General features: G+C 52.0%; 2 protein-coding genes across 2 annotated transcripts in view; one reads left to right on the forward strand and one right to left on the reverse strand.

Annotated features, from left to right (window-relative positions):
• Positions 1-42: 42 nt before the first annotated feature.
• KRTCAP3 (keratinocyte associated protein 3) lies at positions 43-3,043 on the forward strand. The gene is made up of 6 exons (XM_042887998.1): positions 43-261; positions 362-421; positions 1,763-1,963; positions 2,145-2,279; positions 2,430-2,502; positions 2,587-3,043. The coding sequence occupies exons 1-5, from the start codon at positions 43-45 to the stop codon at positions 2,493-2,495; spliced, it is 681 nt and encodes a 226-aa protein (XP_042743932.1). The 3' UTR covers positions 2,496-2,502; positions 2,587-3,043.
• A 257-nt stretch (positions 3,044-3,300) lies between these two features.
• IFT172 (intraflagellar transport 172) overlaps positions 3,301-14,957 on the reverse strand; it is a 32,735-nt gene continuing 21,078 nt past the window's right edge. Inside the window, exons 28-48 of the mRNA XM_042887988.1 lie at positions 13,131-13,266; positions 12,937-13,053; positions 12,409-12,551; positions 11,603-11,696; positions 11,296-11,360; positions 10,993-11,173; positions 10,371-10,480; positions 9,967-10,096; positions 9,382-9,480; positions 8,930-9,039; positions 8,504-8,567; positions 8,174-8,260; positions 7,094-7,210; positions 6,856-6,966; positions 6,140-6,259; positions 5,502-5,597; positions 4,972-5,031; positions 4,383-4,481; positions 3,973-4,126; positions 3,660-3,751; positions 3,301-3,454 (exon numbers count right to left, since the gene is read on the reverse strand). Coding sequence (XP_042743922.1) covers positions 3,365-3,454; positions 3,660-3,751; positions 3,973-4,126; positions 4,383-4,481; positions 4,972-5,031; positions 5,502-5,597; positions 6,140-6,259; positions 6,856-6,966; positions 7,094-7,210; positions 8,174-8,260; positions 8,504-8,567; positions 8,930-9,039; positions 9,382-9,480; positions 9,967-10,096; positions 10,371-10,480; positions 10,993-11,173; positions 11,296-11,360; positions 11,603-11,696; positions 12,409-12,551; positions 12,937-13,053; positions 13,131-13,266 — 2,275 coding nt within the window. The 3' untranslated portion in view covers positions 3,301-3,364. The remainder of the gene's footprint in view (positions 3,455-3,659; positions 3,752-3,972; positions 4,127-4,382; positions 4,482-4,971; positions 5,032-5,501; positions 5,598-6,139; positions 6,260-6,855; positions 6,967-7,093; positions 7,211-8,173; positions 8,261-8,503; positions 8,568-8,929; positions 9,040-9,381; positions 9,481-9,966; positions 10,097-10,370; positions 10,481-10,992; positions 11,174-11,295; positions 11,361-11,602; positions 11,697-12,408; positions 12,552-12,936; positions 13,054-13,130; positions 13,267-14,957) is intronic.

A 14,957-nucleotide genomic window follows, 5' to 3' on the forward strand; every position in this document is an offset into this window, starting at 1 on the left:
GCTCCAGCTGTGAGCGGCCTGCTGCTGCTGCTGCTGGCGGCCATGGCGGGCAGGCGTGCGGGGCGATGGTGGCCGGGGCCCCTGGCTGAGCCGCAGCGCCTGATGCGTGCTGGGCTGGGTCTCATCGTGCTGGGCCACAGCACCCTGGTGCTGGGAGCCATCGTGCACGGCTCCGTCCTGCGGCACGTCTCCAGGACCAAGGGTGCCGTCACCCCTGAGTACGCGGTGGCCAACGTCGTGTCCGTGCTGTCCGGGCTGCTGGTGAGAGCCGTGCGGTGCGCATGGACCCCATGCTGGGCCAGAGGGGGTGGGGGCAGGTGAGGCTGCGGCGTTGTGCTGAGTGAGGATCTCTTCCCCGCAGAGCATCGCTGTGGGCATCGTTGCCATCGTGGTGTCGCGCAACCTTTCCCGGGCTGTCCTGGTGAGTGCGGGGCTGCCGGGGTGGGAGATGGGGGGGATGGAGCTGTGCGGGGGCCTCAGCGTGGCTCTGTGTGCTCTGGGCAGCCGCTCCCTTGGACCTTGGACCCAGCAGCTCCTTCCGCCTCTGCTGCTGGGGCCGTGGCAGCTCCTGGTGCTGGAGGAGGGTGGGCAGCAGCCAGGGCTCTGGGCGGCTTCTTGAGGCAGAAATGTTCCAACTAAGGGGTAAAGCTGCAGCCCCACGTCTGATGTCTCGCAGGGCAGGGCTGTGTGAGGCATTGCTGCCGGGGGGAGCCTCTGTGGCCTGTGGCTCTGCATCTGTAGCATAGGGGGAATGGTTTAAACTGAGATAGGGGAGGTTTAGATTAGATATTAGGAGGAAGTTCACCCAGAGGGTGGTGAGGCACTGGAACAGGTTGCCCAAGGAGGCTGTGGATGCCCCATCCCTGCAGGCATTCAAGGCCAGGCTGGATGTGGCTCTGGGCAGCCTGGTCTGCTGGTTGGTGACCTGCACACAGCAGGGGGTTGGAACTGGATGAGCATTGTGGGCCTTTTCAACCCAGGCCATTCTATGGTTCTGTGGGTGAGGTGAAGCAGTGTGAGGCATCAGATCTTCATCATGAGGGCCCATCTGGAGTACTGTGTCCAGGTCTGGAGCCCCCAGCACAAGAAAGACAGGGAGCTGCTGGAGAGGATCCAGAGGAGCCACAAAGATGATCAGGGGACTGGAGCACCTCCCCTACAAAGACAGGCTGAGGGAGCTGGGCTTGTTCAGCCTGGAGAAAAGAAGGCTGCAGAGTGACCTCAGTGCAGCCTGGCAGTACCTAAAGGGAGCCTACAAACAGGAGGGGAATCAACTCTTTGCAAGGGCAGATAACAGCAGGACAAGGGGAAATGGTTTGAAGTTGAGGGAGGGGAAATTGAGGCTGGATGTCAGGCAGAAGTTCTTTACAGAGAGAGTGGTGAGGTGCTGGAACAGCTGCCCAGAGAGGCTGTGGATGCCCCGTCCATCCCTGGAGGTGTTCAAGGCCAGGTTGGATGGGGCCCTGGGCAGCCTGGGCTGCTATGAAATGTGGAGGTTGGTGGCCCTGCGTGTGGCAGGGGGTTGGAGCTTCATGATCCTTGAGGTCCCTTCCAACCCTGGCCATTCTGTGATTCTGTGAGGCACAGCCCAGAGGATGGCTGAAGCACACCAAGAGCTGGGGATGTGCACAGCATGTATCTGCCTAGCAGAAACCTCTGCAGGGTTCCCAGTGACCCCATGCAGAGCCACGCTGTGCCCAACCCCACACCTTACCCCAGCTGTGGCCGGTCCTGCTCTCACGCGCTCTCCTTATGCTGGCAGCACTGGGCCCTGCTGGGCATATCCCTGCTGAACTGTCTGCTGTCTGCAGCCTGCAGCGTGGGCTTGGCGCTGGCCATCGCGCTCACCATCCACAGCCGTGGGATGCGCCTGGTCACAGGCTGCAACAGCCCTGCGCTGCCGGCTGATGCCCGTGCAGCCATAGCCACCAACGACTGTCCCTTCAACACCACGCGCATCTATGTGAGTACCTGTGGGCCTGATGCTCGGCCTTCTCCTTTGCTTCTGCTTTCTCAATGTTCTGCCTTTTTTCTCTTTCTCTTCCCTCCATCCCGGCCCCCGTTGGTCTGAATGGGCCCCTCTCAGCTCTGGGTGGGCGCTGCGGTCTGTGCCCCCAAAAACCCCCCCACTTTCTGCTCTGCAGGACACGGCCCTGGCGCTCTGGTTCCCCTCCATGCTGCTGGCAGCTGCAGAAGCTGTACTGGCTGGAAGGTGCTCTTTGGCAGCCCTGGTCCTGCAGGGCATCGGCCCTTGTGCACGTGGCTACAGCAAGGACCAGGTACGTCCTAACCACACACAGGCATCCCTGTCTGACCTACCATTACTGCTGGCTCTCCCAACTGGGCTGAGGGCTCCCTGCCCCACCTCAGCAATCCCTGCACCCCCTGTTAGTGCATTCCTTTGCAGTCCTCCACCTCTTTTCTTCCAGATGGCCAGGCCAGGTACGGTGAAGGAGAGGCAGCTGCTGGTGGGGCTGGCTGAGACCTGTGCATAGTGGAGAGGTGAGTGCAGCGGTGTGGGCACGGCCCTGCAGTGCACAGCAGGGAGGTCACGGGCTGCAACACACCTACTCTCTCTCCCTGCAGGTGGTGCTGCACCGAGTGCTGTCATACAGTGGGGTGATGCTGCACCTGCTGCAGGTGTAGGCATGGGGCTGTGCTCCTCCCCACGACCCCACCATCCTCCCTGGGATAAACCCTGCTGGTCCCAGGCATCGACTGCCCAGAAGCACCAGCAGCCTTCACCCAGCACGTGCTGTGTTTCATGAAACCCCTCCCTATCCTCCCTTCCTGGGCCATAAGGATCCTCCTGATGCGCCGAAAGCTGTGTCAATCTCTTTACATGCACAGCTGTGGGGAGGTAGAGGGACTGGGTGAGGGCAAGAAGAAGTGCTGAGGCCTGGCAATAGCTGGGGTTGGCCTTGGTGCTGGTGCTCCACATGCAGAGCTGGGGCTCAGAAGCAGGCTGATGAACAGAAGACGAAGAGCCCCTTTCTTGTAAACCTCCATTGTTTCTTTGAATAAATAAAAGTTTTTGTTTTTACGCTGGCTGCAGTTTCCCCATCGTGGATGCTTGCAGGAAGCTGGGTCTGCTCCTCGAAGGACAGTGCAAGGTGTGTATCAGCCTTTCCTCCCAGCCTCCCAGCACAGGCTGCAGTGTGATGCTTCACCCCTCAGCATGGAGGCTGCGTGGTTAGCAGTCATGTCGAGGGGCAAGGAAGTGAGAGGAAGGGCTATGGCTCTGTCCTCCAGGAACTACATGTCCCTGGGCACTGCATCCCCTGACAAACAGGAGCACAGAAGGGTTGAGATGTGTTTATTGGAGGGTAGAAGCAGATGGGGCTGAGGAACAGGATGGTCCGTCTCACTGGAAGGAGAAGCTGGTGCTTGGGAGCCCCCCACACCACTGGCTGAGGAACTTGAGCACGTCTTGGCATGCAGGGCTGTGGGATGTCTGCAGAGTAGAAGAGGGGGAAGTGTGACTGCCTTCTCCCTACTGGCACCTGGGAGCTGGCAGAGCTGCACCTGCAAGGCGTATTGTGCCCCGGTACGGTGAGATTAATTCAGTGGAGGTACAATGAAATGGCCCTGGGTTGGTGTAGCTCCACCAGTGGGACAGTGATTAATTATCAGCATGGGGGAATGAGTGCCTGGCTCACCTTGACAGCCATCAGGAACTTGTTCCACGTGTCCTTGTTGGCTTCTCGGCCCGGCCGCTTGAACTCGATCTTGTTCCTTAGCACGGGGTACCCTGGCCACACAGTGACAGCCTCACCAACCAGCCAAGCCCCACAGCAGCCCTCCTGCCTCGTGCATCCCTCCCTGCCGTGCGCAGTTCCTCACAGCGGGGCACTTTTGTAGAAGGCAGCCACGTAGCTGCCCTGCTCCTCTTACAGTGCTGCCTGACCCCTCTCAAATCAAGGTGCAAAGTGCTCCAACTCCCACATAGCTGTGAGCTGGCCCAGAGCTTACCTGTAAGCACACAGGGCAGGGAGTGCACCCCTGTGCCTGCAGCCACCAAGGAGGCTTCGTATGTGTCACGCTCATCCTGCGGCAGCACCTGCTCCAGCCGCTGGTCCATGGACATGGTGAGCACCCAATCCCTGACCTCCTCCCTCTTCTCCTCCTGCAGGGCAGAGGACAGGGGTACTGTATGCTGTGTGTGTGCAAGAAGTGGGGAGCGAGTGCAGGCATGTGTGCATTAGTGAGCCTGTATAGCAGAGGGAGCGTGAGTGCATGGGTGTATGTGAACAGGGCCTGCAGGTGTGTTTGTGGTGGATGGTCCTGGCTGCTTTTCCACCTTCTGAAGTGCCACCCACATACAAGTCGCTGTTCAGAGAGGCAGCATTTGCAGGGATCTGACAGAGGGGGATGATACTCACAGGCACGTGCTGATGGGCTGGGAGTGGCACTTCAAAGGGAATGTCTGTGCTTTGAAAATCGGAGTGGTCCAGAGCATCCAGGTTCCCTTCTTCAATGGCCTGAGAAAGGAGAAGTGGTGGATCTCGAGGCAGTACCATCCTTGGCATTCACACTGCAGTCTGTATTGTAAAGGTGGTTTTACCAGTGCCCCTATCTATCAGTGCTGTGAGGACTGGGCCTTCCTGGGAGGTGGCATTTCATAGCCCCACATGTGCACACAGAGCAAGTTCAGGGCCCTGCATTCTCCATCAGTACCAGCTCAGGTGTAGCTGCCCCATTCAGCCCCAGGCATCTCCTGGCCAGGCTGAGCATATGCTGGGTCTGCACAGCCCTACAGCTCACTGTCATTTTGAAGCATGAGTCATAGAATCATAGATCATAGAATGGCCTGGGTTGAAAAGGCCCACAATGCTCATCCAGTTTCAACCCCCTGCTGTGTGCAGGGTCACCAACCAGCAGACCAGGCTGCCCAGAGCCACATCTAGCCTGGCCTTGAATGCCTGCAGGGATGGGGCATCCACAACCTCTCCCCCAGCAGAAGATACGCACATCTGAGAAGTCCAGGAAGCGGTTCAGGAAGATGAAGGCCATGTTCTCCCAGTTGACTGCCTAGTGTTGAGAGAAACCACAAGTGAGACCAGGCAACGGATGGTTTATCTTCCCAGCCACAACTCTCCCATGTGAATGATGGGCTGGAAAGCCAGCACCAAACAGTAAGAACATGCTGCTATCCTTGCTGTGTGTCATTACGTCTGGGCAGGAAGTCAGAGCCTGTAGTCATTACATAACAGTTTGGTGGTAACAATTAGGTGACCAGAGCAAGGTGGGCCAGTGAAGAGTCCTGCATCTGCAATAGCAGAGCCACAAAACAGAGCTCTGGTCTACCCCCTGGGTCTGCAAGTCATGTCCCCTTACTAATTCAGGTTTGCCCTTCAGCCACATCATGATAAAACACAAAATGTTTGAGGAAAGGCCTCCAAAGCCAGCATCTGGCTGCTCACATGCCAGTGCAGCTGGGGGAGACCATGGAAGAAAAAGCTGGGAATCCCTGAGCCACTCTTGTGGCAGACAGCTCTCACCTTGGCTGCTATCCCAGCTTCATAGAAGGCTTTGTCTGCAGGAAGGAGATCAGTGTGACGCAGCAAAGAAATGGACAACCTGGCAGCCACGGTGTCCTGTAGACACAAGGGACAGTAAAGCCACAACAGTAAGCATGGAAAAGAATCAGGCTGGAAGAGATCTCCTGAGATCATATAACCACGGCCCCGTAGCAGAGCTCTGCACCCACCATTACTGACATAAAGGCTTCATTGTAGGAGCTTTTGTTCATGGCCATTCCAAGCTGGAAACCTGCTAGAAAGCAGTTCTTTCTATCTAACCTGCCTCTCCCTTGCAGTAATTAGATTCCTTAATTATCCAACGCATACAAAGATTTTGAAAACAGATTCTTTCCTGTTCCAGCAGTTATGTTTTGTTATCTCTTCCTTCAGTCTTTTCCCATTGACTGTGTACCTCCAGGCTTATCCTTGTCACCTCTGCTGTTCTCTGGCCTCCTTCTGGCTGCCTTTCTTTTCCAGTTGCTGAAGCCTCACTGAGTTGGGAACCAATTCCTGCTCCCTGTGAACCACCTCTGGGTCATCATGCCCTGAACCTGCATGTCCCCATGGAGCCCTGCACTCACAGTGCTGACTTGATAAAGGAATTTCAAGACCCTTACCAGTTGTTTCACACCCTGAGCAGCGGAGCGGGTGGCGTAGTAGTGAGATATCAGCAGCATAGTCTCAAACTCTGCATGTGCTGGAGTGTTCACCTCACTTGACTTTGCTAAATTTTCACACTGAAGAAGAGAATAACAGGGAGCAGTGCTTAAGACTGTGGAAAAACTGGGAGAAAGAATGATGTGAAATATCCAGACACTTCAAAGGACTGGGAAAGGTCTGGATCTGAGTGCTCCAGGTCCTGCACAGTGCTGAACTGAGGAGGCTGTGGGAAAAGGAGAGAGCAACAGGCAATGCTGCAAGGAGGGCAGTTTGGATCAACATGGGATTGTTTGATTGGTTTAGTTTATGCTGGGGGTGGGTATTTGTGGAACAGAAATAGCAAAGGCCATCACGGGCTCTGGCTGGGATATTTGGAGACAGGAGAGAAGGAGCATAGGGCTCTAAGCCCTGTGCCTGGTCTGGTGGTTGGCGACCCTGCACACAGCAGGGGGGTTGAAACTAGATGATCACTGTGGTTCTTTTCAACCCAGGCCACTCTATAATTCCATGATTCCATGAAGCAGCTCTGGGGAGATGGGAAGATGTTTCCAGGCTCAGCAGTTCTATGCTTTTTCTGGGTCCTTCCCTCAGCTGGGCTGCTGAATATGGGTACAGGATGAGAAGTGGGCACTTCAGACTTTAACAGGCAGTGGTGGCTGTGGCCCACACTCACCAGACTGAAGAGGACATCACGCAGGTCAGCCCAGCTGGAGTATGCCTCAGCACAGTTCATGCCAGCTGCATTCACCATCTCCACAAACAGACGCTTGTAAATGTTGAAGTTCTGCAAGGCAAAGGAGTGAAATCTCAGTGGCAGAAGTTTGGAGCCCTTCTGCTGCTAAGCACAGGCTAAGGGAAGGGCAGCTCTGCTCTCTGGCAGCTCCACAGGGATGTTATGCTGTCTTCGTTACCTGTGGGTTGACGGGAGCTCCATGCTGCACATACAGGCTCAGGGCTTTGTCCCAGCTGCCCTCCCGGATGAGGTGGGTTGCATACAGAGCTACATACTTGTGCAAGACTTTATAGTTCTGGAGAAGAAACAGAAAACATAAGAACTGAAAGCATAAGATTAATGAGCTGAATGCTTGTCACTCGGTAATCACAGTTTCAGATGCTTGTACATAAATTGAGCCTGAAAAACAACACTGCTGCCTCCTGAATCATTAGAGCACCATCACAGGACTCTCCAAGATAACAGCTGCTACAACAAAAACCATTCACATCAACAGGGAAGTCTGAGTCAAAAAGAAATCAAGTTTACTGTAGTCCAAACTCAGGTTGCTGCTTAATGCATTAGAAATAACAACAATAAAACCAACAGCACAACACTGTTTGTTTGCCCAAATTGCCAGTGTTTGCCTCAGGGATTAACTATGATAACTGCAGTTACTGCAGACTTTTCCCAGGGGCTGCCCTGCTGTTATTCAGTCTGAAGCAATACCTCAACTTTAGAGAATCAGCACCTGTCCTTAGTGCAGCTCATTTATCAGTAACCACCGAACACAAACAGATCCCCAAAGCAGATCCTGGAATAGCTCTAAAACAGTTTCATTTTGCTTTTCTCTGTTTTTATTAATCTGCTGGGGTCATTTTTTTTTTTGCTTCCAGTCAGTAAAAATGCAAAAAATGTCAAATTTGCCTTCATGACAAAGATGCCTTAATTTCAACTGACATCAGGCTTCTGAAGAACACGTAGAAAGAAAGCTCTCTGTTTCCTTGGTGCCAATTACTTGCAGCCCAAACAACTCATTTAGCTTTCTCAGTGTTCCATCAATCACAAAAACTAAACACAATATGCTTCTGGTGTCTCACGCTTCCTTTTTAGGTGTGGTGTACCAGGACAGGGGCAGCAGAGAGGTGGTTTTAGAGCTGCTGTAGTGACTCCCCGTGCTCCCCACAGAGAAGGCTCATTTGCCTCTGCCCATTCATTCCTGCTGTCCCTGCTTCAGACAGCCAAGAACCCCAGCCTCCCTCCCCACATAGGCACTCACCTGCTTAGCTGCAACCTCCAGACACTTCTCCCATTGCTCCTGCTCTGCATACATATCCAAAGCAGCCATGACGTCGACTCCCACCAACTGTGGATGGACACAGCACAGATTCACTGTGAAGGCAAGGTTTCCTATCCACCTCCAGCTTTTCTTCACATACACACAGTCTCTCCCTCTTTATGGAAGCAGAGATCCAGTGCGACCCATCTGGTCATCTGCCATGACTCAGGCCTATACAGAATCCTCCCCTATGGATATTTAGGCAAAAGCCCTGTAAAGAAGGCCCTGGGGACCTCTGTCCCTGTCCTGCTGGACATCCCAAATACATACCGAATCTACCTTTCCTTGGTTCTTTAAATACTCCTTGTAACGCTGGTCCACGTACTCCTCTGACCTGCAGAGTAAAAAGAGCCTTAACACACAGCAGGACTAACAGTGCTTTGGATCAGTGCAGAGGCTGGGTTCAACTTTGTCTGCTTTGAGATAAAAAGGATTTTTACACCTTTCAAGTTTGCAGCTGTGTACATAGGTAGGAGGAGCCTGGGCAGCTCACTCCAATATGTGTGAGGACAGAAAGGGATGACAGACCTTTCAACAGGAAATATGTGCACAGGAATATCAAGAAGAGGGAAGACAGGGACAAAAGAGAACGAAGATTTTTTCTGAGAATCCAGAATACCCAGGGACAGCAGGACAGGACAGGGCAAGGGACCGTGCTGGGGTGGGAGAGGAAGTTGAAAGAGTCCAACCCCATACTTGGGGTCCAACTCCTTGGCCACACGTTTGGCTTTGCTCCATTCTTCCCCTTCAATGAAAGCATCAATGGCTTCTCGGATGAGGTCCATGTTGAGGTAGAGCTCTGCTGCCTGCAAGGGCAGAGACAGTCTCATGAGGAACAAAACTCCAAAGGCACCCTGCAGCCCAGGCTGGAGCTGGCACTGTTGGAAGTGCCTAACACACAGCAGCAACACAAAGTCTCTTCTCAAAAAGTCACCCCCTTCTCTGTCTCCTCCCAAGGCCTGAGTCTCTCACACCATTCTAGAACTCGATCCTTTCCCCTCCTTCCTTCTTTCTGATGGCTCAGCACTGCCTGACCCTGTATTGGGCCACCCACCCATCACCCCTGGATGTGACTTGCCCTCCTCTCCTTGGATACAGCTCTCCTTTCCTATGTCACTATTTCTGCAGTGTCAGGCACCAGCCCTCACCGAACTGTATTTCTTCATGGCCACCAGCTGAGGAGCCACGGTCCGTGTGACCTCCATGCTCTGTGACTGGCTCAAGAACTTAATGGCCAACTCAGCAGCCTGCGGAGAGAAAGCAGCAACAAGAGCTGTTTGAGGAAGGGATGAAGCTGGGAAGAGCTCAGTCCCAGCTAATATAGAGTCAGCTGCACTTGAACTATGTAGAAAAAGAGGAGGAGAAACGATAGCCCACTTTAGTGATTCAGAGAAGCTCAGACAAGGACAGAATTGTTACTAAAGTGGATACAAGGACACAGGTACTAGTGAAAAGTACCAACAAGAACATCACTCAAAGGCTGGTGGATGTGTGCCAAGAAAGGGCACTCAGTTAGCTAAGGTCTATGTCATAAAGTCTAGCTTCATTGTGCAGGGAGATACAGGCACAAAGGTTACATCATGCTGCAGCAAGGATGTCAGCACAGCACGAGGTAAGAGGACAGCCTGTTTGGGCTCAAGAGAATGGTCACTGATGGCTCTCTTGTGTCCTGCAGTGACTGAGGTATATGGGGGAAGCCTCCTAGATAGCAGAGCAGATGAAGGGAATCACACCTTCAGCAAACATTTCTCCATCAGGACACTGTTGCTGGAATCCTGCACCTTCAGATAGCAGTCCACTGCCCTGGCATATTCCCCTGCCTGTTCCCACTCCCGTGCCTGCTCCAGCAGCCCTTCTGTTCCTCTGTAGGGAGAAACACAGGCTGTGAACAAGACTGTGATGCTGCCATAGAAATCCTGCAGATAGCACTGGCAGGGAGGTGCAAGCAAAAGTAAGTCAGAGACCTCAGAAGGGAAAGGGGGCTGTGTGTGTGTCAAAGAACGCACACAGCTAACACTCAAGAGAGTATGATTAAGGAACCTGGGGAGATGCACTGGCAACACTGGAGACCTGGCAGACCAACAGCCTAGGGAAAGAGCAAGCAGTCTGCTCCCTGCAGCCTGAGCACAATACTTACCCTGAGCCCTTCTTGGCAGCCTCCCTGCCACACTCCTTCTGTAACTCCTCCAGCCGACCAGGCACGTATTCCTTGCAGATCCGCAGGGCTTCACTCCACATGTCAGCCTCCTGCAGCAGCACACCAGAAAGGAGAAGCTTTCCCCAGTTCACCAGGGTCCACTGCTCTCCTGACATTACAAAACATACTGCCTCTCGTGTCACCTTGCCGGAGGATCCATTGGGAGGAACAACCACAGCAGTGTCATCCAATTCTTCTGCTGGTTGAAATGGCACCACTCACCCAGGCAATTTCAGGGGAAGGTTCCACATTCATCCTAGCTAACTCTATGGAATAGGCTCTTACAGTCCTCAAACTCACCACTCACATCATCCCTGAGGCTTACCCACACCTTTCTGGCAAGGTACTTTCTCCCAGAGCTGTGGAACAGCTAAGATGTGCTGTGAAATTCTTGCCAGATTAGCTTTCTAAGAAAAGGCCAGATTTAAGTTATACTAGCAAGCACCTGTGTCAACATTTCTCTTTGGCTACTAAGCTGAAAGGAGCTGGATTTTACTCCTCCATAGAAACCGGGCTGTCAACCAGGGACAAAGACAACGATCCTGCCACAGTCAACACTCACCTTGTAGTACTTTATTGCCAGCTCAGGTCTCTGTGCTCGCAGGAGGAAGGCCTCTGCTTTCTGGAACTCTCTTTGCTCAAAAGCAAAACGTGCCTGTCCTACAAGCACATCAGCCACGCTGTCTGGGTCGTGAGCCTCAGCCACACGCTGTGCAGCATCCCAGTTCTGGTTATGCACAAACCTAGGGGGATCGACAGGAGATGTAATAAGAGGCACAGCAGGAGGCAGAGCAGTGCTGGAGAAGCAATCAGGCTGGCACCAGACAGGGAGATGCAGCAGTACAAAAGCAGGAAGACTACATACATTAGCACTGCCTCCTTGGGTTTTCCAGCTTTAATAAATTCTGCTTCAGCCTCTTCAAATTTGCCCTAGGAAAGAAGGAGGAGTTTATGTGCACGCTTTTCTCTCCTGATAACAGCACATGACTTCCTCAACTTACCACGAGGCAGAGAGAATTTATGAAACAGGTGTGTGAAAGCTTGGGACTATAGCTATGGAGGTGAGCAGTGTCTGCAGCCACAGAAGTGCCTTCTGCAGCAGCCCTTCAGGGGAACTGTTTGATTACCTGAGTGGCCAGGGAACTTCTACCTATTCCAAGTAGTAAAATTACCTCATCTTCTAGGAACATGGCATATTTTAAGTGGATCTCTGGCATCTTCTGCTTCATGGAGAGGCGAGCCAGTTCAAAAGCAAATTCAAAGACACTGAAATGAAAGAGAAAATGGGGTCACAGAAGGACTGTGTGCTGCAAGGGCATGCTTTCATCAAGAGTGAGACATCAAACAGAGCACAAGACACAGGGAGAGGAGAGGGGGGAGCCTGGGGGATTTCAAGTGAATGGCCACTACTCCTGCTCTTGATCAAAACCTAGGAACTTTTTTGGCTTCCACTAAGGAGATTCAGCTCCTTCACACTTGCTCTAAGTGCCAGAGGCCCTTTGTTCAGCCCTAAAGGGGGGTCACAAAGCTTCCAGGAGCCCAGAAAAGTGGGAGAGCTGGGGCAAAGCAGCACTGTGGATGGCAGTGCAGACACATGCCTGCGCAGGTGCAGAGTGGGGCCAAAACACTTCTGGAAAGCAGTTACTTATGGTAGCATGAGGAATACCTTCCCCTGTGTTCAGAGGCTCTCACAAGATCTCTCTGTTCAAGTTAAAGGGAAAATTTCTTTTGTCTGCCCACCTCAGACTTTACATTTATGAGACTGACAGGTGAACAAGACTTATCTTTTAAGTCCTCTGTGCCAAGGACAGAGTGTCAGGAAGCACAAGGTATGGGCAGGGGAGAACATGAAGGGAGAAGCATGGGAAGATATGCCATATCCTTGACCTGCAGCTATCACACACATGCACATATCTTGGGCCATTCCATCTTTCTCAGGTGATGAAGGTAGAAGTGTTGGGCTGAAGGACCTGCTTACCCACTGTCAGCTGCATGGTCAATGGCCATCTCCAGAAGTCCAAATTTACTGAGGAGTTTCACAGCTGCCTCTCCACCCAGGCTCTTTGCCCACATATAGGCCACTTGCTTATAGGAGTTTGCCCCACCATGTGCCTTGGCCACCTATCCAAAGCAAAGAAAGCAGAAAAAAACACAATGCATCAATTTCTACTTCAGCAGGCTGAGCCAGGACTTACCCTCTTGCACCAACTGCTCTCTCCCGAGGAGCCCTTCTGTAGCCCCTCTGGGCCAAGGAGAATGAGACAAAGGCTTAAATGCCAGTGCTGCACAGTGGCTAGTAGTCCAGGCCTGCTTTTGGAGTGCAATACTGCAGAGCAGTTAGAGGCATAGCAGTGGCACAAAGACCTTAATTGCTGTGCCACATATGTGAGATACATGAGATAAGTGAGATAGTCCACATCAAGCCTGCACATTTTGTGGTGAATATGGGCAGGGCACTTCCTACTGGAATCCTGCAACCCTGCATGGCAGGATAGCTGATCATTACCCTGTAGGCTTCCTCCCACATGTCATTCACTCTGTACATGTTCACTGTGGCCTTCCAGTCCTTAGCTTCTAGGTAGTGGTACTCAGCCTCCTGTAAACGTCCCTCTACCTCCAGCTCCTGCAATTAGAAGCAATGAATTAGTGACACTTAGCCTTGCTTGCCCTACCTGATCCCTGGCCGTGAGATGCATTCACCTTGCCCAGGTGTAGATGGGTGTCACTGAGTAAATCCTTGTGGTACTTGGCTACCAAGCAAACCATCTCATCATACATCTTACACTTCTTGTACATAGTGATGGCCAAATCAGGTTCATTCACAGTGATGTACAGCCTGGAAACACAAGCACGTTCACAAGACTCAGCTGAAGACGGTACTCAGCCCTGTATTCTCTCTGCATCCAGCAGGGACATCGTAGGCTTGCTGTCAGAAGGCATTTCTGGAGGACCATGACTGCAGGAACAATAAACTCACAGCCAACACCAAACTTGTGCAGGATTTGCTGCTCCAATTGGATGCATGTAAGTCTATGGGACCCAATGGGAATCATCCCAGGGTACTCAAGGAGCTGGATATTATTACTGTGGGACCTTTCTCAATTATTTTTCAACAGTTTTGGGAATCCGGAGAGATCTCAGTTGACTGAAAGCTGGCAAATGTTGTCCCAGTTTTCAAGAAGGGCAAAAAAGAAGAACCTGCTAATTACATGCCTGTCAGCCTCACTTTGATGTCTAGTAAAATCGTGGAGGAGATTATTCTGGAAGTTACTGAAGATGCTTGAAAGACAATACAGTCTCTAGTCACAGTCAGCATGAGTTCGTGGGGAGAAAGTCCTGTTTCATGTTGTTACCCATCGGATTCACTAAGGGAAGACAGCTGATGCAAGCCTTTGGGATTTCAGCAAAGCTTTCTGCACTGTCTCTCACAGTATCCTTCTGGACAAAATGTCCAGCATACATCTAGACAAATACATAATAAGACTGGTGAACAATTGGCTGACTAGTCGAGCCTAGATGATTACACTCAGATTGGCAGGCAGTCGTTAGTGGGGCTTCTCAGGGCTCCATCTTAGGGCCAGTTCTCTTTAATTTTTTCATTGCTAACTGAGAACTTACAGGACTTGAAGGTATATGCTGGGTAAGTCTGTAGACAATACTAAACTGGGAGGAGCTGTTGACCCCCCTGAGTAGTGTCCTTGCAGAGATACTGACAAATTGGAGGGCTGAGCAATCTCCAATCACATGAAATTTAACAAGACCAAGTGCAAGATGAGGCAACCCTGGATATATGTACAGACCATGGGATGAGAGGCTGGAGAGTGGTCCTACAAAAAGAGATGTCAGGGTTCTGGCTGACAGCAAGCTGAATATGTCAGTAGTGTGCCCTGGCCAACTGTACATGGGGGTACATCAGGCCCAGCACTGTTAGCTGGTACACAGCATGGCATATAACTGATATACAGCACTGGTACACAGCCTGACTGTTGTAGACCACATGGCTGAGCACTGCTTAGACAGGGCCCTTCTGTTACGCCACCATCATCTGCTGGAGGGCAATGTTATTTCCTCTGTCCTCACTGGTCACCCCGTGTCCTGACTTGGAGGGACCCTCTGGGCTTCTGTGACCTGCTTTCATCTCAGCCTCCAACCTCAGGCTGTGAGTTCTGGTGGAATGACAACATGACAGTGTCAATTCAACTTACTCACATATGCCACCAAAAGGATTAAACTCTGTGTGACCTTTCCAGTTGTAATGCTTCCTTTCATGTACTGGCATCCTTGAGATCAGGTGCCATGGCATCAGATAGCTGTGTTTGTCCCTGTACCTACTAACCTTATGGTGTTATTCTTAATCTAGAGCTGACAAAAATAGTAACCTGGCTGAAAAACACTTCCATGGCTACAACAGACCAGATGTGGCACACAGGGAAAAGCCTTGCCTCATTTCTGCCACATGAGACACCTTAATCTCCTTTCTGTCCTGGTGGACAAAAATTCATCAATATTTCCTTGACTTCTCTTCCT

This window comes from Lagopus leucura, unplaced genomic scaffold (assembly GCF_019238085.1).
Source record: "Lagopus leucura isolate 7727_CA_CO unplaced genomic scaffold, USGS_WTPT01 Super-Scaffold_73, whole genome shotgun sequence".
Classification (NCBI taxonomy): Eukaryota; Metazoa; Chordata; class Aves; order Galliformes; family Phasianidae; genus Lagopus; species Lagopus leucura.

Excerpts from the sequence above, each read along its gene's own strand:
- KRTCAP3 (XM_042887998.1), top strand. The coding sequence starts at position 43 with ATGGCGGGCAGGCGTGCGGGGCGATGGTGGCCGGGGCCCCTGGCTGAG. Across the intron at positions 422-1,762 it reads ACCTTTCCCGGGCTGTCCTG|CACTGGGCCCTGCTGGGCAT; the intron begins GTGAGTGCGGGG and ends TTATGCTGGCAG. Across the intron at positions 1,964-2,144 it reads TCAACACCACGCGCATCTAT|GACACGGCCCTGGCGCTCTG; the intron begins GTGAGTACCTGT and ends TCTGCTCTGCAG.